The 23,994-nt window shown below is 41.9% G+C and overlaps 1 protein-coding gene and 1 non-coding gene across 7 annotated transcripts in view; one reads left to right on the forward strand and one right to left on the reverse strand.

Annotated features, from left to right (window-relative positions):
- Window positions 1-23,994, forward strand: part of LOC105493799 (WNK lysine deficient protein kinase 3) — a 172,225-nt gene that overhangs the window by 8,453 nt on the left and 139,778 nt on the right. For 5 of the 6 annotated variants that reach the window (XM_071089345.1, XM_024796556.2, XM_071089343.1 and 2 more), the window contains exon 2: window positions 16,297-16,952. In XM_071089345.1, coding sequence (XP_070945446.1) covers window positions 16,416-16,952 — 537 coding nt within the window. In that variant the 5' untranslated portion in view covers window positions 16,297-16,415. Of the gene's footprint in view, window positions 1-16,296; window positions 16,953-23,994 lie in introns of those variants that run through there. The other variant, XM_071089347.1, reaches the window with a different exon arrangement.
- LOC112428887 (U6 spliceosomal RNA) lies at window positions 6,508-6,614 on the reverse strand. Its single transcript, XR_003020947.2, has one exon. It is a non-coding gene; the product is annotated as a U6 spliceosomal RNA (small nuclear RNA).

Here is a 23,994-nt window from a genome sequence, read left to right on the forward strand (position 1 = left end):
TTATGCACTAGGTACTCGGAATTTGCCCTATGAAAAGGCTATTCCAGTTTAGCTGCCAACAGTGCATGGAATACCAAATTTCTTATACAATTCTCAAATTTAACAGCTATTTATTTTTTGCATCCTGATAGATGAAAAATGATACTGAATCATTTGAGTTTGTACCCCTGTGTTTACTAATGAGTTTGAGCAATCCCCTTACCGTACATGTATTGGCCACTTGTACTTACTTTTTTTTTTTTTTTTTTTTTTGAGACAGAGTCTCACTCTGTCACCCAGGCCAGAGTGCAGTGGCACAATCTCGGCTCATTGCAAGCTCCGCCTCCTGGGTTCACGCAATTCTCCTGCCTCAGCCTCCCCAGTAGCTGGGACTACAGGCGACCGGCACCACGCCCGTCTAATTTTTGTATTTTTAGTAGAGACGGGGTTTCACCATGTTGGCCAGGCTGGCCTTGAACTCCTGACCTCAGGTGATCCACCCATCTGGGCCTCCCAGCGCGCTGGGATTACAGGCATGAGCCACTGCGCCTGGTCGATAGTCGTTTTCTAAAATTACATTTTGTAATGATTACTGAGATATATGGCAGATTTCTGTATGTTGATTTTGTCTTTGGCCTGTTTTCTGAGCTCTTGTTAGTTCCTTGTTAGTTATAGTTTTTTAGTTGATTTTCTTGGATTTTCTAGATAGATAAACATGTAGTCTGTAAGTTTTGAGTTTTGTCTCCTACTTTCTAACATTTGTAGGTCTTGTTTTATTTCCTCAGTTGGTAGTAGGAAATCTTGGCTTATTCCTGACTTTAACGATTATTTATGTGAAAGATGCTTGCCCTCGTGTGTAGGATAAATGCTAATTGAAACCACACTGAGATTCCTTGCTTAAACTTATCAGAGTGTTAAAAATAAAAATGTTTGATAACACTCTTTGTTGTCAAGACTGTGGGGTAAGAGACACTCACACGTTGGAGGTAGGAGTTTAAATTGGTACATTGCCCATGGAAGGTAATTTGGCAGCATTATATAAAGATACACATGTATTACATACGTTATTCTGAATATATTAGTATACTTAAATAAATAAAAGTTTAAAAAATAAATATGCAAATTTTCTTTGATCTTGACAGGGCACAGTGGCTCACACCTGTAATCCCAGCACTTTGGGAGGCTGAGGTGGGCAGATCACCTGAGCCCAGGAGTTCGAGACCAGCCTGGCCAACATGGTGAAACCTTGTCTGTACTGAAAATACAAAAATTAGCCGGGCATGGTGGCGTGCGCCTGTAATCCCAGCTACTACGGAGGCCGAGGCAGGAGAATTGCTTGAACCCGGAAGGTGGAGGTTGCAGTAAGCTGAGATCGCACCACTGCACTCCAGCCTGGGCGACAGAGCGAGACTGTCTTAAAAAAAAAAAAAATTTCCTTTGATCTAGCAATTCTAGTTCAGGGATACACACACATACACACACACATATGTACAATGAAATCTACAATGTTATTTATAATAGCAAACAATTGAATACTACAAAATAAGAATGAGAAACTTATATGTACTGAAAAGGAAAAACATGTATCTTAAGTTACTATGACTATAAAAAGAGCTTGGTGTGTACTGTGTTACTTTTTGTGTAGATAGGGAAGGAGAGAACATATATTTGTTAATTTGCCTGAAGAGATTCTGGAGGAATACACAAGAATCTGTTGAGTGGTTACCTGTTGGTGGGGCGAATGGAATTGAATGGAAGGGAGATAGAGTTGGGAATAAGCCTGCCCTTTATAAACTTCTTTATTTGATATTTGAGCCATATGATTGTATTATATGTATGTATATGTGTGTGTGTATATATATATATATAAATATATTACATATATTGTATTTTATATATGTATATATATGTCTTTTATTTTTTTGAGACGGGGTCTCAGTCACCCAGACTGGAGTGTAGTGGCACAATCACTACTAACTGCAGCCTCAACCTCCCAGGCTTAAGCAAACCTCCTACTTCAGCCTCCCAAGTAGCTGGGACTACAGGCACATACTACATGCCTGGCTTTTTTTTTTTTTTTTTTTGAGATGGAGTCTCGCTCTATTGCCCAGGCTGGAGTGCAGTGGCGCGATCTTGGCTTACTGTAACCTCTGCCTCCAGGGTTCAAGCAGTTCTCATGCCTCAGCCTCCTCAGTAGCTGGGATCACAGGCACGTGCCACCATGCCTAGCTAATTTTTGTATTTTTAGTAGAGACGAGGTTTCGCCATGTTGGTCAGGCTGGTGTCGAACACTTGACCTCAGGTGATCCACTTACCTTGGCCTCCCAAAGTGCTGGGATTACAGGCGTGAGCCACTGTGCCCAGCCACAGTTGTCTTTATATATATTCCTAGAGCTTAGATAAGTGTATTTATCATTTTATGAAGGAAAAATGGCTACATGTAGGTAATTGTATATAACTGTGAACTTAGTAAGAGATTCCAGGTTTGAGGCCTGATTTTTGTAAACTTTCTCACTAGGCCATGTTTCTACATTGCTGAATGTAGAAGAGATACTATCCTGGTCACTGGAGCATATCCCTTTGGCAATGCCAACATGGTTCATTACTGAAAAACTTTAGAAAATATATGGTTTTCTGCCTTCCTAAGTAGAGTCTCCTGAAAATCATTTAATGTTTTCTGGAGTATTGTTGAATAGTACTTTAATATAGTGCTGTCCCTAGGGGTTATTGAGACGTAGAAAATAAAAGCTTGCATTTATTGATTATTATGTTGTACCTGGCACTGTGCTAAATATTTTATATGTGTATTTTCATATTGGTCCTGTGAGATTTCACAGATGCATTCAAGAATTATTGAGGTTAAATAATTTGCCCGAAATCTCTTCCAAAGGTTGAAAGGCAGAACCAATATTTGATTCCAGATTTCTCCCACTTCAGAGCATGTGTTCCTTTTTTTTTTTTTTTCTGAGACAGAGTCTCACTCTGTGATCCAGGCTGGAGTACAGCGGTGTGATCACAGCTCACTGCAGCCTCAATCTCCCTGGGCTCAGGTGATCATCCCTACCTCAGCCTCTCAAGTAGCGAGGACTACAGGCGCACAATACCACAACCAGCTAATATTTTATTTTTTGTAGAGGCAGGGTTTTGCCATGTTGTCCAGGCTGGTTTTGAACTCCTGAGCTCAAGCAATCTGCCAGCCTCAGTCTCCCCAGGTGTTGGGGTTATTACAGGCATGAGCCACCGCTCCCAGCCAAGCTTGTGTTCTTTTTTTTTTTTTTTGTGGATCAGCTAATTTTGAATTTCAAAATAATAAGTTCACAAAAGCTATTATTAATGAAAATATTCAATACCCAAGGTGATTTACAAAGTTTAGCTGAGATACTATCTTGTTCCCAGAACATTTATAAACACAACGTACATATATATACACACACATATATGTATATATATATCACTGAGTTAAATTTATATATTGAAAATAGGCTGGGCGCGGTGGCTCAAGCCTGTAATCCCAGCACTTTGGGAGGCTGAGGCGGGCGGATCACAAGGTCAGGAGATCGAGACCACAGTGAAACCCCGTCTCTACTAAAAATACAAAAAATTAGCCGGGCGCGGTGGCGGGCGCCTGTAGTCCCAGCTACTCAGGAGGCTGAGGCAGGAGAATGGCGGGAACCCGGGAGGCGGAGCTTGCAGTGAGCCCAGATCGCGCCACTGCACTCCAGCCTGGGCAACAGCGTGAGACTCCGTCTCAAAAAAAAAAAAAAAAAAAAAAAAAAAGAAAATAGGGGCCGGGCGCGGTGGCTCAAGCCTGTAATCCCAGCACTTTGGGAGGCCGAGACGGGCGGATCACAAGGTCAGGAGATCGAGACCATCCTGGCTAACACGGCGAAACCCCGTCTCTACTAAAAACACAAAAAATTAGCCGGGCGAGGTGGCGGCGCCTGTGGTCCCAGCTACTCGGGAGGCTGAGGCAGGAGAATGGCGGGAACCCGGGAGGCGGAGCTTGCAGTGAGCTGAGATCTGGCCACTGCACTCCAGCCTGGGCGACAGAGCGAGACTCCGTCTCAAAAAAAAAAAAAAAAAGAAAGAAAATAGGAATATAAGATATAAAAATAAAAAACAAAGGTTTAACTGAAAGTTTTTGTAATTATATACTTATATTGGGATTGCAAGATGAATACAATGCTATTTATTTTTTTCTTTTCTTTCTGAATTTATAGGGCTTGGAAGTATTTTGCACAGAAGACGATCTGTGTTCCAACATCTACCTAAAGTTCTTTGAACCTCAAGAAAGAGATGATCTCTATTTTTATATTGCCACGTATCTGGGTTTGGTGCTCAGCCCTCATTGTTTTCTTTTCTTTTCTTTCTTTCTTTCTTTTTTTTTTTTTTGATGCTGAGTCTCACTCTGTTGCCCAGGCTGGAGTGTGGTGGCGTGATCTCGGCTCATTGCAACCTCTGCCACCTGGGCTCAAGCAATTCTTGTGCCTCAGCCTCCCAAGTAGCTGGGACTACAGGCGTGTGCCACCATGCCCGGCTAATTTTTATTTTTGTATTTTTAGTAGAGATGGGGTTTCTGTTCATATGAAGGTAGTTCAACTCCTTAAGGATCTGGGATAGGAAATAAGAGAAGAAAAATGCTGTTTCTAGACTCGCCTCTTTGTGGTTCTAATTTCTTCTCATCAGTACCTATAATTGCCAAAATAATATTTTTAAAACTCCGGGAAATATAAATTCACTTTGGTAATAGCTCATTCCGAGTGTGTTTTAATAACTCTAGATAAATATATTTAAATACTCTTATATTTTAACGTCCTCCAAATTGAATGGATTTTGAAGAATCCCCTCAAATATATTTATTTATATATATTTTTATATTTATATATATTTATATATTGTTTATATATTTTTTATATATATATATTTTTTTGAGACGGAGCCTCGCTTTGTTCCCCAGGCTGGAGTGCAGTGGTGCCATCTCGGCTCACTGCAAGCTCTGCCTCCCAGGTTCACGCCATTCTCCTGCCTCAGCCTCCAGAGTAGCTGGGACTACAGGCGCCCGCCACCATGCCCGGCTAATTTTTTGTATTTTTAGTAGAGTCGGGATTTCACTGTGTTAGCCAGGATGGTCTCGATCTCCTGACCTCATGATCCACCCGCCTTGGCCTCCCAAAGTGCTGGGATTACAGGCATGAGCCACCGCACCCGGCCTCAAATATTTTTTTTTTTTTTTTTTTTTTTGAGACGGAGTCTCGCTCTGTCGCCCAGGCTGGAGTGCAGTGGCCGGATCTCGGCTCACTGCAAGCTCCGCCTCCCGGGTTTACGCCATTCTCCTGCCTCAGCCTCCCGAGTAGCTGGGACTACAGGCGTCCGCCACCTCGCCCGGCTAGTTTTTTGTATTTTTTTTTTAGTAGAGACAGGGTTTCACCGTGTTAGCCAGGATGGTCTCGATCTCCTGACCTCGTGATCCGCCCGTCTCGGCCTCCCAAAGTGCTGGGATTACAGGCTTGAGCCACCGCGCCCGGCCTGGCCTCAAATATTTTTATGTTCAGTCAGGTCTTATATTAGTTTATGAGAACCAAGACTCAGTTTTTTACTGTGAGGCAGTGAGTTATTCATATGTTTGTGATCATTGATTGTGGTCAGAACCACAAAGCTGAAAGACTGCAAAAGGAACATGTGAATCTTCTATGGTCAATATACTGACTTTGGAGTGGAATTTGCTTTTTTTTTTTTTCTTTTGAGATGGAGTCTCAGTCTGTGGCCCAGGCTGGAGTGCAGTGGCGCGATCTGGGCTCACTGCAAGCTCTGCCTCCCGGGTTCACGCCATTCTCCTGCTTCAGCCTCCAGAGTAGCTGGGACTACAGGCGCCCGCCACCACGCCCGGCTAATTTTTTGTATTTTTAGTAGAGACGGGGTTTCATCGTGTTAGCCAGGATGGTCTTGACCTCCTGACCTCGTGATCCGCCTGCCTCAGTCTCCCAAAGTGCTGGGAATACAGGTGTGAGCCACCACGCCCGCCCAGAATTCAGTTTTAATTAATGTTATTTCCTCAGTTTTTCATGGAAAATGTGAATTTTTCCACCTTTGCCAGAGAAAATACTTATATTTTTATGTTGAAGCCCAAAGTCGTTTCTATTAAGTTGCGAGGCTAAATTAAATTAGTCTTAATTTACAAAGTTGCTGGATAACTGGAATGGAATTATCTTTAAAAATGGATTTTGGGGACAGGCATGGTGGCCCATGACTGTCATCCCAGCACTTTGGGAGGCCAAGGAGGGAGAATCTCTTGAGCCCAGGAGTTTGAGACCAGCCGGGGCAACATGGCTTGACCTCATGTCTGCAAAAAACGTTTAAAATTAGCTGAGTCTGGTGGCATGTGCCTGTAGTCCCAGCTACTTGAAAGGCTGAAGTCGGAGGATCGCTTGAGCCTGGGAGGTCAAGGCTGCAGTGAACTGTGATCACACCACTGCAATTAAGCCTAGGCGACAGAGTCTAAAAAAAAAGAAAAAATGGATATTGGGATTTAAAAATATGGAACGCTTCACGAATTTGCATGTCATCCTTGTGCAGGGGCCGTGCTAATCTTCTCTGTATCGTTCCAATTTTAGTATGTGTGCTGCCAAAGCGAGCACAAGCCTGAGTTTTGTTTTGTTTTGTTTTGTTTGAGACGGAGTCTTGCTCTGTTGCCCAGGCTGGAGTGCAGTGGTGTGATCTTGGCTCTCTGCAACCTCCACCTCCTGGGTTCAAGCAATTATCTGCCTCAGCCCCCCGAGTAGTTGGGATTACAGGCTCCTGCCACCATGCCCGGCTAATTTTTGTATTTTTAGTAAAGACAGAGTTTCATCATCTTGGCCAGGCTGGTCTTGAACTCCTGACCTTGTGATCCAAGTGCTCGGCCTCCCAAAGTGCTGGAATTACAGGCATGAGCCACCACGCCCAGCTGAGCTATGTTCTTAAACTGTTTTATGGTCAAGATCCACGATGGCCCCACATATACTATAGTCAAGAAGCTATTGAGGCCTGGCATGGTGGCTCATGCCTATAATCCCAGCACTTTGGGAGGCTGATGAGGGCAGATTGCTTGAGCCCAGGAGTTTGAGACTAGCCTGTGCAACGTGGCAAAACCTTGTCTCTACAAAAAAATACAACAAGTTAGATAGGTGTGGTGGTTCACGCCTGTAGTCCCAGCTACTCGGGAGGCTGAGGTGGGAGGATTACTTGATCCTAGGGAGGTCAAGGCTGCAGGGAGCCATGATTGCACTGCTGCACTCCATCCTGGGTAACAGAATGAGGTCTTATCTTAAAAAAAAAAAAAAAAAAAAAGCCATTGAATCCATGATGGCCCCAGATACGTTATACTTAGTGAAGTTCTTGGCCTAGTTTTTCTTACTTGTTGTTTACCTTTAGGTCACCAGCTATTACATCTTATTGTTGTCAGGCCTTTACTTTCCTCCTGGGATTCTTAACCCAGGAGGCCAGGCTAAAGATAAGAGTGGACACAATGAGGGGTGGGAGGGTAGTATAGTTTTTAATAGGCATATTTGATAATGTGATGGTTTTGATTTTCATCAAAATGTTTTACTTTCAGAATTTTTTTTTTTTTTGAGACAGAGTTTCACTCTTGTCACCCAGGCTGGAGTGCAATGGCACGATCTTGGCTCACTGCAACCTCTGCCTCCCGGGTTCAAGTGCTTCTCCTGCCTCAGCCTCCCGAGTAGCTGGGATTACAGGTGCCCGCCACCATGCCCGGCTAATTTTTTGTATTTTTAGTAGAGACAGGGTTTCACCATGTTGGCTATGCTGGTCTGGAACTCCTGACCACAGGTGATCACCCACCTTGGCCTCCCAGAGTTCTGGGATTATAGGCATGTACCACCGCACCCAGCCATATTTAAAAAAATTGTTTTTGGAGGCAGAATCTCTCTCTGTCGCCCAGGCTGGAGTGCACTGTTGCAATCATGGCTCACTGTAGCCTCCTGGGATCAAGTGATCCTCCCACCTCTGCCTCCCTAGTAGCTGGAACTATAGGCGTAGACCACCATGCTCAGCTTATATTTTTAAATTTTATTTTTTGTAGAGACAGGGTCTCCCTCTGCTGCCCAGGCTGGTCTCAAACTCTTGGGCTCAAGCTATCCTTCTGCCTCGGCCCCCCTCCCCGCCCAAGTACTGGGACTACAAGTGTTAGCCACTGGCCCCGGCCAGGACATCATATTTTATTGAGATACAATTTATATAACAGAATTTACAAATATAATATAAAAGTCAATGCTTTTCAGTAAATTTATAGAGTTGTAAAATCTTGATTACAACTCAATTTTAGTTCATTACCATCATCCCCTAAAGATTGCTTGTGTTTATTTGCAGTCGATCCTGTTCCTGTGCCCCAGCCCCACCCACCAATCTATTTTCTGTTTCTGTAGCTTTGTATTTTCTGGACATTTCATATAAATGAAATCATATATTATGCAGTCTTTTCCTCTGACGTCTTTCACTTAGCATAATGTCTTCATAGTTCATCCTTGTTGTAGCGTATATCAATACTCCATTCTTTTTTTTTTTTTTTTAATTTTTTAGAGATGGGACCTCGCTATGTTACGCAGGCTAGCAGGCAGTGGCTATTCATGGGTGTGATCATAGCGCACTGCAGCCTTGAACTTCTGGGCTCAAGTGATCCTGCCACCTCAGCCTCCTGAGTAACTGAGATTATAGGTGTGTGCCACCACACCTGACACCATTCGTTTTTATTGCCCAGTAATATTCTTTTTTTTTTTTTTTTTTTTTTTTGAGATGGAGCTTCACTCTTTTGCCCAGGCTGGAGTGAAGTGGCTCCATCTTGGCTCACTGCAACCTCTGCCCCCTGGGTTCAAGCAATTCTCCTGCCTCAGCCTCCTGAGTAGCTGAGATTATAGGTACCCACTACCACGCCTGGCTAATTTTTACATTTTTAGTAGAGATGGGGTTTCACCACGTTGGCCAGGCTGGTCTTGAACTCCTGATCTCAAATGATCCACCCGCCTCGGCCTCCCAGAGTGCTGGGATTACAGGCGTGAGCCACTGTGCCCGGCCATTATCGAGTTCTTAATATAGTTTGATACCATCCCCTATCACATATATGATTTGCACATACTTTCTTCTGCCCTGTAGGTTGTCTTCACCACTTTCTTGAAGGTATCCTTTGAAGCACAAAAGTTTAAAATTTTGATGAGGTGAAGCTTCTCTGTTTTTTTGGGTTTTTTTTTTTTTTTTTTTTTTGAGACCGAGTCTTACTCTGTTGCCCAGGCTGGAGTGCAGAGGCGTGATCTTGGCTCACTGTAACCTCTGCTTCCCAGGTTCAAGTGATTCTCGTGCCTCAGCCTCCTGAGTAGCTGGGATTATGGGCACATGCCACCATGCCCGGCTAATTTTTGTATTTTTAGTAGTGATTGGGTTTCACCATGTTGGCCAGGCTGGTCTCAAACTCCTGACCTCAAGTGATCCACCTGCCTTGGCTTCCCAAAGTGCTGGGATTAGAGGCGTGAGCCACCGTGCCCAGCTGAGGCGCAGCTTCTTAATTTTCTCTTTTATGCTTGTGGTTCTAGTGTTGTGGCTGGGAATTCATTGTCTGACCCGAGTCACTGAGATTTACTCTAATGTTTTCTTCTAAAAGTTTTATAGTTTTAGCTTTTGTATTTAGGACTATGATCCACTTTTAAATTTCTGTGTATGGTATGAGGTCGGGTTCCAGCTTCATTCTTTTGCATGTGGATTGCAGTTGTGCTAGCAAGTTTTGTTGAAATAACTCTTCTTTTCCCATTGAATGGTCTTGACCTCCATATTGAAAATCAATTGACTGTAAATGTTAGGGCTTCTAGACTCTCAGTTCCGTTGACCTATATGTCTATCCTTACCCTGTTGTTCATTTCTAATTTATTCATTTTTGGTAGGAGAGCGTGCTTTGTATGATTTCAATCTCTTTAAATTTGTTGAGATTTGTTTTATTGCATAGCATATGATTTTGTTTTTTCAGAGAATGTTCTATGTGTGCTTGAAAAGAATGTCTATTTTGCTATTGTTGGGTGAAGTGTTCTGTAGATGTCACTTAGGTCAAGTTGATTGATAGTATTGACCAAGTTTTCCATATACTTGTTGGTTTTCTGTCTAGTTACTCTCTCCATTATTGAGAGTGGGGTATTGAAATCTTTTGCTATTATTGAATTATCTATTCTCCAATTTTGTCCGTTTTTATTAAATGTATTTTGGGACTCTGTTGTTAGATGTGTATTTGGTATATTGTCTTGATGAATTAACTCTTTTATCCATGTAAAATGCCCCTCCTTGTCTCTAGTGACACATTTTTGTCTTAGGGTACTGGTTTTTAAGACTGAGGGAAGATTTCTTTCTTCATTCTTCTTACTTGCTTTTTTTTTTTTTTTTTTTTTTTGGAGGCAGAGTCTTTCTCTGTCACCCAGGCTGGAGTGCAGTGGCATGGTCTTGGCTCACTGCCAGCCTCTGCCTCCCAGGTTCAAGCTATTCTCATGCCTCAGCCTCCGAGCAGCTGGGATTATAAGCACGTACCACCACACCTGGATAATTTTTGCATTTTTAATATAAATGGGGTTTCACCATGTTGGTCAGGCTGGTCTCGAACTCCTGGCCTCAGGTGATCCACCCACCTTGACCTCCCAAAGTGCTGGGTTTACAAGTGTGAGCCACAGCACCCAGCTCTTACTTGCTTCTTATCCTATACTTTGGGAAGCCAGGTGTTAGAATTATTATACCAGAGCACCAGTACTTGCCACTCCTCTATTATATTAGGGGTCTGAATAAGGTTTTATTTTGTTTTTTATTTTAATTAATTAAATTTTTTGAGACAGGGTCTCACTCTGTCACCCAGGTTGGACCGTAGTGGCTCACTGCAGCCTCAACCTCCCAGGCTCAGGTGATCCTCCCACCTCAGCCTCCCCAGTAGCTAAGACTACAGGTGCATGCCACCATGCCTGGCTAAGTTTTTTTTTTTTTTTTTTTTTTTTTTTTGAGACGGGTTCTTGCTCTGTCGCCCAGGCTGGAATGCGGTGACGTAATTTTGGCTCACTGCAACCTCTGCATTCTGGGTTCAAGTGATTCTTGAGCTTCAGCCTCCCAAGTAGTTGGGATTACAGGCATGAGCAACCACACCTGGCTAATTTTTGTATTTTTCAGTAGAGATGGGGTTTCGCCATGTTGGCCAGGCTGGTCTGGAACTCCTGACCTCAGGTAATCGGCCTGCCCTGGCCTCCCAAAATGCTGGGATTATAGGTGTGAGCCACCATGCCCAGCCCAGCCCGTTGTTTTTAAATTTAAAAAAAATTTTCCCAACATCATGGACCTGAAGGCAAAGTTTTGTTTTGTTTTGTTTTTGTTTTTGTTTTTGAGACAAGGTCTCTGTCACCCAGGCTAGAGTGCAGTGGCTCTCAGTCTTACTACAATCTTGTCCTCCTGGGCTCAAGGGATCCTCCTGCCTCAACCTCCTGGTGTTTGGACTACAGGCACATGCCAACATACCCAGCTAATTTTGTAATTTTTTTTGTAGAGATGGGGTCTTGCCATGTTGCCCAGGCTGGTCTCAAACTCCTGGGCTCAAGCGATCCTCCCTCCTTCGCCTCCCAAATTCCTGGGATTATATGCATGAACTACTGTGTCTGGCGAAAGATTTTATTTTATTTTATTTATTTTTGAGACAAGGTCTCACTCTGTCATCCAGTCTGGAGTACAGTGGTGTGATCTCGGCTCACTACAACCTCTGCCTCCTGGGTTCAAGAAATTCTTGTGCCTCAGCCTCCTGAGTACCTGGGATTGCCGGCGTAATCCACTGCACCTGGCCTCAAATATTTTATTTATTTATTTATTTGAGACGATTCTTGCTCTGTCGCCCAGGCTAGAGTGCAGTGGCGTGATCTTGGCTCACTGCATGCTCCGCCTCCTGGGTTCAAGCAGTTCTCTGCCTCAGCCTCTGAGTAGCTGGGATTACAGGCACCCGCCACCACACTCGGCTAATTTTTGTATTTTTAGTAAAGATGAGGTTTCACCATCTTGGCCAGGCTGGTCTTGGAACTCCTGACTTCATGATCCACCCGACTCGGCCTCCCAAAGTGCTGAGATTACAGGCATGAGCCACTGCACCCAGCCAAAGATTTTATTTTTTGAAAAATAGGTTCTGTAGTAAAAAATTTTGAAGGCTTTCCAACTTAAATTATCTGACTTAACTATTTTTGGCTCCTTGCTTAGATGTCTTTATGTGTTACTTGTGGAGTTTTGCTCTTGAGGTTTAAAATCTCACCTAAAATGTTTAACATTTGGGGAACGTCGGTGAATACTGGATTCTTTTTATGCTGTTGTAGGTTTTTTTTTCCCCAGGTCAAAAATTATTTCAAAATAAAGAGTTAAACTAGTTGTCTTTTTTTACTTGCATGCAACACTAGTCTTATTAAGTGACTTTGGAAGTATATTGATTTGACAGTGTAACCTCATAGAGACTTTCATGAGTTCAATTCTTAGCTTTGGTATTGACATAGATATGTCCTAGTAATGTCATCTGGCTGGCAAATTTCTGTGAGTCACCATAAGACTCTTTCTTTTCCCTCACAGCCATATTCATTCAGACAGTAGATTTTCTTGCATTTAGTAGTTCCTTAATGTGTCTGGAACCTATCCCTCCAGCCACTATTTTCATTCAAACCTCATCATCTCTTCTGGATTGTTGCAGTAGCTTTTTAATGGGTCTCCTTGTTTTACATTGTATGGCATAGAAGTCCTTGGTGTCTCTCTGCCTCTCTGCCCTCATTTGCCTGCTTCTTCTAATATGCATGTAAACAACTGCTCGTGATACCACTCATACACTTACTCCATACTGTTTAATGCCTTTGCTTGTGATTTTCCCTCTGCCTGGATCAGCTAATTATCTTTCTTTCTTTTTTTTATTATACTTTAAGTTCTAGGGTACATGTGCACAACGTGCAGGTTTGTTACATATGTATACATGTGCATGTTGGTGTGCTCCACCCATTAGCTCATCTTTTACATTAGGTATATCTCCTAATGCTATCCCTCCCCATCCTCCCTCCCCACAATAGGCCAGGACGTGTGATGTTCCCCTTCCTGTGTCCACGTGATCTCATTGTTCAATTCCCACCTATGAGTGAGAACATGCGGTGTTTGGTTTTCTGTTCTTGCGATAGTTTGCTGAGAATGACTGTTTCCAACTGCATCCATGTCCCTACAAAGGACACGAATTCATCCTTTTTTATGGCTGCATAGTATTCCATGGTGTATATGTGCCACATTTTCTTAATCCAGTCTGTCACTGATGGACATTTGGGTTGATTCCAAGTCTTTGCTATTGTGAATAGTGCCGCAATAAACATACGTGTGCATGTGTCTTTATAGCAGCATGACTTATAGTCCTTTGGGTATATCCCCAGTAATGGGATGGCTGGGTCAAATGGTATTTCTAGTTCTAGATCCTTGAGGAATCACCACATTGTTTTCCACAATGGTTGAACTAGTTTACAGTCACACCAACAGTGTAAAAGTGTTCCTATTTCTCCAATGGCAATCATTAAAAAGCCAGGAAACAACAGCTAATTATCTTTCTTTGAGACTCAACTCAGCCTTTTTTTTTTTTTTCCAGAAAAACTTACTAAAGGATCTGACTTCATTCTTTTGCATGTGGATATCCAGTTGTCCCAGCACCATTTGTTGGAAAAACTATTCTTTCCCCCATTGAATTTTCTTGGCAACCTTGTGGGTTTTTTTGGGGGGTGGGGAGGGTGGGGCGGGGGTGAGACAGAGTCTCACTCTGTCACCTAGGCTGGAGTGCAGTGGTGAGATCTCGGCTCACTGCAACCTCCACCTCCCAGGTTTAAGTGATTCACAGCCTTCACTGCCCAGGTTCAAGTGATTCTTCTGCCTCAGCCTCCCGAGTAGCTGGGACTACAGGCACCTGCCATCACGCCTGGCTAATGTGTTGTATTTTATAGAGACGGGGTCTCAGCATGTTGCCCAGGATGGTCTCGAACTCCTGAGCTCCCACCTTGGCCTCCCAAAGTGCTAGGATTGCAGGCGTGAGCCACTGCCCACCGCCATTCTGGTTGAAAATCAATTAACCATAAATAATATGGCTTTATTTCTGAACTCAATTTTTATTCCATTTATCTATACATCTATTCTTATGCCAAGACTATACTGTCTTAATACTGTACCTTTGTAGTAGGTTTTTGAATCAAAAAGTATGGATCCTCCAAATTTGTTCTTTTTCAAGATTGTATAAGCTTTAATTATTATGGGTCCCTTGAAATTCTATATGCATTTTAGGATTAGCTTGATATTTTCCACAAAAAAACCAGCTGGAATTTTGATGAAGTGAGTTGAATGTGTAGAACAACTTGGAGTATTTGTCTCTATTTTGTTTATTTTTATTTTTATTTTGTTTATTTTAGTTCAGGGTTTTTTTCCTTCAGTTTTTCAAATTTTATATTTCTGTGCATTTTTGGTTTGACATAATTCTTAACAAATCTTTGTGACAAACTGTGCCCTTCGAGGTGCCTAACATAGTAAGAAGTATACAGGCTTAACTTTGCGGTGCGTGATTGTGGTGAGAAGGGAAGCATTTTCTTATTGGTGGTTTGACCACTCACTTGAAAAACTTTACCCCACATATTTTCACATGTTTATTGTGCAAAGTTCTAGAAAATACCAAAAAGCAGAAAGAAAAATCCATAATTTCAGAGTTACCTCTGTAAGCTTGTATGTATTCCTTTTTACATTTAACCATATAATATATAGGGAACATCTTTTATCTCACTGAAGACTACAGTGTTTTGTTGTTGTTGTTTTGTTTTTTGAGACAGAGTCTCTGTCGCCCAGGCTGGAGTGCAGTGGCGCAACCTCAGCCTTCCGGGTTCGAGTGATTCTCCTGCTTCAGTCTCTTGAGTAGCTGGGATTACAGGCGCCCGCCACCACACCCTGCTAATTTTTTTTGTGTTTTTAGTAGAGTCAGGGTTTCACTAAACCAGGCTGGTTTGGTCTCAAACTCCTGACCTCAAGTGATCCGCCTGCCTCGGCCTCCCAAAGTGCTGGGATTACAGGTGTGAGCCACCGCGCCCAGCCTACAGTGTTGTTTTTAATGCTGTGGCTTACCTCATTTTGAGATACTTAATTAAACACCAATTAGGCTTATGTTTAGTTTTTTCCATAAGTGCTAGAATGAACATCTTTATAGTTAAATCTTTGCACGGATTCTTGACTATTTTCTAAGGCAAGTTCCTATAAGTAGAATTGCTAATTTAAAAGAATACATGGTTTTGAGTCTTTCTTGCTATTGTTTTAGGATAGTATATTAATATTTGACAATAGTTTCTGTTAAAATCTGAAGGCAAGCTTATAAATATTTGCATTATTTCAAATTACTGTTGGATGTTTATAGCAGCAACATTCACAATAGTCAAAAGGTGGAAACAGTCCAATCCATTGGCAAATGAATGGGACGAACAAAATGTGGTCTATAATATATGATGGAATGTTATTCAGCCTTAAAAAGGAATGAAATTCTGATACACGCTACAACATCAGTGGACTTTGAAAATATTATACTAAGTGAAATAAGCCAGACACAAAAGGACAAATGTTGTCTGATTCCATTTATATGAATTACCTAGAATAAGCAAATTCATAGAGACAGAAAGTAGAATAGAAGTTACCAGGGGTGGGTGAGGGCTGATAGGGAATCATTGTTTAATGGGTACAGAGTTTCAATTTGGGATGATTAAAAAGCTCTGGGCGTGGATAGTAGTGATGATTACAGAACACTGTGAATGTACTTAACACCACTGAATTATATACTTAAAAATGGTTAAAATGGTAAATTTGACTATGTATATTTTAGTACAGTAAAAGAAACTACTATTGATGAATTCCAGAATTTTAGACAAAAACCACCTAGAAACCATGTGGTTGTTTTACTTATTGTGTTTGTCACATTGTGGCTAAGTGAACTCAGGGTTTGGGTACTCGTTTTGAGTTTGATGGATTGACAGATGGAGCTGAGAACTAGGTTTCTAACCAATATTCATGCAATATGAAGACAGATTGAGCCATATACTAAGTAGTCTGCTAGGCACTGAGGACTAATGGTAAACAAGATAAGACACAGTCCCTAGAGTCTGCTGGTTCCTAAGATTGGACAGAAAAAAGAATAAACTTCTTATTAAGGAAAAAGGGATTAAAAAATCAGGTGATTTGTTTTCTCCTTAATGATTTCCTTTGTAGGGTGATTTTAAAATATCCTTTCCCCTCCTTCAGGTTGCCATGGAAATACATGACCACGCAAAAGGAAGTCCATTCTGATAATTCTGATACCTGAGATGTAACTGGACTGAAGAGTAGAAACAGGAAAAATTTTAGTGCCAACTTTAATTACAATGGCCACTGATTCAGGGGATCCAGCCAGCACAGAAGATTCTGAGAAACCTGATGGAATTTCATTTGAAAACAGAGTTCCCCAGGTTGCTGCAACTTTGACAGTAGAAGCTAGACTAAAGGAGAAAAACAGCACCTTCTCTGCTTCTGGGGAAACTGTAGAAAGGAAGAGATTTTTCCGAAAGAGTGTTGAAATGACGGAAGATGACAAAGTTGCCGAATCATCCCCCAAAGATGAGAGAATTAAGGCTGCAACGAATATTCCAAGAGTAGATAAACTTCCTTCAAATGTGCTGAGAGGTGGACAAGAAGTTAAATATGAACAGTGTTCAAAGTCAACCTCGGAAATCTCAAAAGATTGTTTCAAGGAGAAAAATGAAAAGGAAATGGAAGAAGAAGCAGAAATGAAGGCTGTAGCTACTTCTCCTAGTGGCAGATTCCTGAAATTTGACATAGAACTAGGAAGAGGAGCATTTAAAACAGTATATAAAGGACTGGACACTGAAACATGGGTTGAGGTTGCTTGGTGTGAGCTGCAGGTAGGTATATAATCTTCTTGGTTATAATAAATTCAAGTTTTAGCTGGCCTGGCCTTCTGTGTGATCCATGATTAAAATGTATCATGGATTAAAATAAAATGAAGGGCTTGTCCTCCACATCCTAGAAATTATGGTCCTTTCCTATGTCCTCTTAGGAGCTCACTCCAAACTTTTTTTTCCTCCTGTTGTTTTCTTTTCTGTTTTAAAGGGGAAGAAAAAAATCTATCATGGCTTTCTTTCTTTTTTCTTTTCTTTTTTTTTTTTTTTTTGAGGCGGAATCTTGATCTGTCACCCAGGCTGGAGTGCAGTGGCGCAATCTCAGCTCACTGCAACCTCCGCCGCCTCAGCCTCCCAAATAGCTGGGATTACAGGCGCGTGCCAATATGCCCCACTGATTTTTTGGTTTTTTAGTAGAGACAGGGTTTCACCATGTTGAGCAGGCTGGTCTTGAACTCCTGACCTCAGGTGGTCCTCCCGCCTCGGCCTCCCGAAGTGTTGGGATTACAGGCGTGAGTCATGGCTCCCAGCCTATCATGACTTTCTTTTGGAAAAATTGTTTTAATTTGTTAGCTTTAGGAAAGTCCCCAAACTCTTAATGTCTCCTTTTGAAAACTTTTCATAAATATATGACTTATGAGTTGATTATTATACTAAGTACTTGATAGGGAAATACATTCAGTGTGGCATATACCTTTTCTCTTTTTCTTTCATCAAAATCTTAGGGGTTCATGTGGTATTTTTCACAACAGGAAAGGTTTTACTTGATTCTTTGAGGACCTTCACTGATAGAAGCTCATGAAGCCTTTGAGTTTACCTCAGAGAGTATCACTGAAAGAAATAATCACCAGAATCTATTGAAGTTATTCAACTAGAATGTATTTAGAAAGGAGAAATGAAAGCAACAGGAGAATGATTGAATTGCCTACATATTTGGTTCCATAATAAATGTTCATGTAGTACTTTTAATTAATGAAGAACTAAATAGGGACAGAACATCATAGAAGGGGTTATAATGAGAAGTTTTAGACAGATGTGGGTCAAATATAAGGAAAACCTTTGTGACCTCTGTCAGCCCATGGGAAATGGTTATTGATCACATGGGATGCTTAAGATTAAGATGGAATAAAGCCAGTTGCTAAGAACAGGTTTCTGTTGATTAAATTCCAGTGGTCTCTGTGAGTGTAAGTGTATATGTATGGAAACACCATTATTTCACTCATTCTGAATTTGCCGTAGGTTGCTGTTCAGATAGGTTGGAATTTAGTCCAGGTTTCTGCATTTCTAGGAAGCTTTTTATTTAATGCCATGATTTCCAAACTTTACTGTTTATAAGAGTCAGTATTTGCTTCATATGCAAACTCTAGGGCCCATTGGTACAAATTCTGATTCAATAAATCTGGATTGGGGTGCAAGACTGCAATTTTTAAAAACTTTCTAAGTGCTTCTAATTTAGGGAGTACCTTGAACACTCTTTGGAAAGCAAGTTACTTATCAGTCAGATCCATTCCAGTGGGTCTTGAAACGTATGTGCATGTGTGGAGTTTGCTTGGTTTTCTTCTCACCTGCTTTTTACCCTGTAAGAATTTTATATGGTATACATTGTAGTAGAAATATTAGATAATGCAGGCAAGCAAGCATCAGAATCATCTAAAATTCCAGTACTTTGAGTACAATGTTTTAAACGTTTTAGTATATACATCTTTTTGGTATATATATATATGCACACACATATCTTTCTATAAAATTTTATAATCTTTATTTTCACTTATCTTGAATGTCTTTTCATTATCTGTAAGTGTATATTTATTTATTTATTTTTGTTAGTATATATTTACATAATGTTTTTCTTTTTAAATTTTATTTTTTGATTTCCAAATTTTATTTTAAGTTCAGAGGTACATGTGCAGAATGTACCAGTTTGTTACATAGGTAAACATGTGCCTTGGTGGTTTGCTGCATAAATCATCCTATCACCTAGGTTTTTAGCCCAGCATCCATTAGCTGTTCTTCCTGATGCTCTCCCTCCTACCACCCCCCCATTTTTAATTTTTTATTTATTTTATTAATTTATTTTATTTTATTTTTTGAGACAGGGTCTCACTCTATTGCCCAGGCTGGAGTGCAGTGGCATGATCTCGGCTCATTGTAACCTCTGCCTCCCAGGCTGAAGCAGTTCTCCCACCTCAGCGTCTCGAGTAGCTGGGACTACAGGTGTGTGCCACCACTCCTGACTAATTTTGTTTTTGTATTTTTAGTAGAGATGGGGTTTTGCCATGTTGCCCCAGTTGGTCTCAAACTCCTGGGGTCAAGCCATCTGCCTGCCTTGGCCTCCACAGTGCTGGGATTACAGGTGTGAGCCACTTTGCCTGGCCTACATAATTTTAAAAAAATAGATGCTTAGTATTTCATTATAAGGTTCTTCTAGGTTATTTAAGCAGTCCCCTATTGTTGGATATGTAGGGCCTTTTTTTCAGGGGGAGATGTAATCTAATCTCACACTGTCATCTAGGCTGGAATGCAGTGACGTTGTCTTGGCTCACTGAAGCCTTAACCTCCTGGGCTCAAGCAATCCTCCCACCTCAGCCTCCCTAGTAGCTGGGACTACAGATGTGTGCCACCACACTCAGCTAATAGTGTTTTTTGTTTGTGTGTTTGTTTGTTTGTTTTAGACGGAGTCTTGCTCTGTTGCCCAGGCTAGAGTGCAGTGGCACAATCTCGGCTCACTGCAACTTCTGCCTCCCAGGTTCAAGCGATTATTCTGCCTCAGCCTCCCTAGTAGCTGGGACTACAGGTGCACGCCACCACGCCTGGCTATTTTTTATATTTTTAGTAGAGTTGGGGGTTTCACCATATTGGCCAGGCTGGTCTCGAACTCCTGACCTTGTGATCTGCCCGCCTCGGCCTCCCAAAGTGCTGGGATTACAGGCGTGAGCCACCACGCCTGGCTGTGTTTTTATTTTTTGTAGAAATGAGGTCTTACTATTTTGCCCAAGCTGGTCTCACACTACTGGGCTCAAGTGCTCCTTCTGCTTTGGCTTCTCAAAGTGCTGGGATTATAGGCATGAGCCACTGTAGCCTGCCGAGGTTTTTCTCTCTACTATTTTACTATTATAACCATGGCTATGATGAACATCCTTGTGTATAATATTGAAAGTTATGTACATTTTAACTTCATCTCTGCATTCTGACATCAGTAGCCCTCAACTTTTCGTGATACCATCTGTAAATGAGAGAAATAATTTCCATTCACTTGGTAGTAGGGTACATAGTAAAGATAAGTCAATCATTCTGCAAGCTGTATACTCTAGTTATGTTAAAGGATGTTTAGGTAAAACTTGAAAATATTTCAGTGGGAGAAACTGCCTAGAATATTGACTTCCTTTTTTTTTTTTTTTTGAGACAGTCTTACTCTGTTGCCCAGGCTTGAGTGCTGTGGTGTAATTTCGGCTCACTGCAACCTCCTGGGTTCCAGCCTCCTGCGTTCAAGTGATTCTCTTGCCTCAGCCTCCCAAGTAGCTGAGATTACAGGCATGCACCACCATGCCTGGCTAATTTTTATATTTTTAGTAGAGGCAGGTTTCAACATACTGGCCAGGCTGGTCTTGAACTCCTGACCTCAGGTGACCTGCCCGTCTTGGCCTTCCAAAGTGCTGAGATTACAGGCATGAGCCACCGCAGCTGGCTGTAGGATACTGACTTCTATCATTCACCTGTGGAAAGGTTTAAAAATCTCATAAGGTCTTACTACTCGAAGTGTGGTCCCTGGACCAGCAGCATGGACATCACCTGGGAGGTTGTCAGAACTGCATATTCCCAGGCCTCATTCCAGACCTTCTGAATCAGAATCTGACTTTTAGTAACACCTCCAAGTAATTTGTATGCACAGTTAAGTAGAGTTTGGAAAGCACTTGAAATATGGGACCAAACCCAACAGCTAGCTGAATCACAGTAGGCATTCCTTTAATACACTAACATTAACTTTATATTATATTATATTATGTATTCTGATTTCTGGCTTCCAGTCCAGACTTCTCAAATTGGAATCTTTAGGCGATGGGCTCCAGGAACTTACTGTTTAAAAGTTCCCAAGGTGCCGGGCATGGTGGTGCTCACCTATAGTCCTAGCTACTCAGAAGGTTGAGGCAAGAGAGTCACTTGAGCCCCAGAGTTTGAGGCTGCAGTGAGTCGTGATTGTGCCCCACTGCACTCCACCCTGGGTGATAGAATGAGACCCTGTCTCAAAAAAAAGTTCCCCAGGTGATTGGATACATAGCCAGATTGGAGAATCTCTAATGTGGAGGAAATGTAATAAATATATAAAGTACATTTTAATTTACGCAGAGAACAACAATTTTAATTTTCTGTTATAAAAGGAATGTCAAAATTAGTGGACTTATTTAATCACTTTTTGGATATTACTTCATCTTCTGCATTTTTTTTTTTTTAAGACAAAGTCTTGCTCTGTTATCCAGGCTAGAGTACAGTGGCGTGATCATAGCTCACTGTAACCTCGAAAGCCTGGGCTCAAAGGATCCTCCCGAATAGCCAGGACTACAGGCATAGGCCACCACCCCCAGCTATTTTTTTTTTATTATTTTTGAAATATTTTGTAGAGATGCCTTAGCCTCCCAAAGTGCTGGGATTACAGGCATGAGCCACCGTGCCCAGCCTGCATGTTTGAAATTAAGAAAAACTAGCTTATTTATAATCCCAGGAGAATAAGGGGCATCATCTTTGAATTGCTTCCTGAGTACAATGCCGTTCGTAATGTACAATTTCTCATTCTTCTTCTATAGTCTTATTTATTATATAATTAAACAATTCTGTAGAAAAAGACCCCAGTGAGCAGTTTAAATGTCTAAATTATTCTAGATTCTTTTTCATTCGTTTTTTTATATGTGTGTGAGATTGTATTTATAATATGTATATATAATTGATATGTCCATACTTTTGTCTTATCAATTTGATATATGTTCTATTTATTCACATTATTAAAATGTGTAAACAGGCCGGGCGCGGTGGCTCAAGCCTGTAATCCCAGCACTTTGGGAGGCCGAGACGGGTGGATCACGAGGTCAGGAGATAGAGACCATCCTGGCGAACACCGTGAAACCCCGTCTCTACTAAAAAATACAAAAAACTAGCCGGGCGAGGTGGCGGGCGCCTGTAGTCCCAGCTACTCGGGAGGCTGAGGCAGGAGAATGGCGTAAACCTGGGAGGCGGAGCTTGCAGTGAGCTGAGATCCGGCCACTGCACTCCAGCCCGGGCTACAGAGCGAGACTCCGCCTCAAAAAAAAAAAAAAAAAAAATGTGTAAACTATAGCATTGACACTACCTCTTACTTAGTTTTCTCCCCTAATGTTAGGTAATTCTTTTCTTTTTTTTTCTTTTTTCTTTTTTGAGACAGGTTCTCACTCTGTCACCCAGGCTGGAGTGTAGTGGTATGATCACAGCTTACTGTAGCCTTGACCTTGTGGGCTTAATTGATTCTCCCACCTCAGCCTCCCTAGTAGCTGGGACCACAGATGTGTGTCACCATGCCTGGCTAATTTTTGTATTTTTTGTAGAGACGAGGTTTTGCCATGTTGCCCAGGCTGGCCTCAAGTGATCCGCCCATCTTGGCCTCCCAAAGTGCTGGGATTACAGGCGTGAACCACCACCACCTGGCCTTTTTATTTTTAGAGACAGAGTCTCACTCTGTCTCCCAGATTGGTCTTCAAGTCCTGGGTTCAAGTGATCCTCCTGCCTTGGCCAACCAAGTAACTGGGACTACAGGCACAAGCCACTGTACCTGGTACATTTCTTTTTTTAAAATTTTATTTTTGCGTGTTTGATTTGAAATGTATAGCTCAACAATAGGTTTTAATACCTTTTTCTCTTGATGGCATTCCCTTCTTCCCCATTGTAGATATTTGAGTCTTGTGAAATAATTCTGTTCGTTTGCTTTTTGTAGAGACAGTCTCATTATGTTGTCCAGGCTGGTCTCGAACTCCTGGCTTCTAGAGGTCCTCCTGTCTCTGCCTCTCAGAGTGCTGAGATTATAGACATGAGCCACCATGCCCAACCTAATTCTGTCTTTTTTATCACCAACAAAGCAAAGGCAAATTGTGTAATAATTCTTAACAGCCCCACTCCATTTGTTTAGAATACATTGACCTTATGGTGCTGCAAAGAACTGGGAGTGATAAATTTTACTGCTGATATTTGACTTTGAGGATGTTGAAAACAAACTCTCAGATTTAGGATTTGGCTATAAACACCGGCACTTCAAGTTTTTCATATTTTATGGTTTATATAACATGATTTTTTTAAGAGATAAGGTCTTGCTCTGTTGCCGAGGCTGGGATGCAATGGCATGTCGTAGCTCACTGCAACCTCAAACTCCTAGGCTCTAGCAATCTTCCCCCCTCAGATTTCCTAGTGGCATGGTCTCGGCTCACTGCAACCTCCACCTCCTGAGTTCAAGCAATTCTCCTGTCACAGCCTCCCGAGTAGCTGGGATTACAGGTGCACACCACCACGCCCAGCTAATTTTTTTGGGAGACGGAGTCTTGTTCTGTCATCAGGCTGGAGTGCAGTGGTGCGATCTTGACTCACTGCAACCTCTGCCTCCTGGGTTCAAGTGATTATCGTGCCTCAGCCTCCCCAGTAGCGGGACTATAGGCAACTGCCACCACACCTAGTTCATTTTTTGTATTTTTAGTAGAGACGGGGTTTCACTGCATTAGCCAGGATGTTCTCAATCTCCTGAGCTCGTGATCTGCCTGCCTTGGCCTCCCAAAGTGCTGGGATGACAGGCATGAGCCACTGTCGACCCGGCCTAAGTTTTGTATTTTTAGTAGAGACAGGGTTTCACCATGTTGGCCAGGCTGGTCTAAAACTCCTGACCTCAAGTGATCTGCCTGCCTCAGCCTCTCAAAGTACAGGATTATGGGTGTGAGCCACTGCACCCAGCTATAATTTCTTTCATTTTAATTTTATTATTATTTTTTTAGAGGCAGGGTCTCACTATGTTCAGCTCGGGCTGGTCTCTTAACTCCTG

This window comes from Macaca nemestrina, chromosome X (assembly GCF_043159975.1).
Source record: "Macaca nemestrina isolate mMacNem1 chromosome X, mMacNem.hap1, whole genome shotgun sequence".
In the NCBI taxonomy this organism is placed as follows: Eukaryota; Metazoa; Chordata; class Mammalia; order Primates; family Cercopithecidae; genus Macaca; species Macaca nemestrina.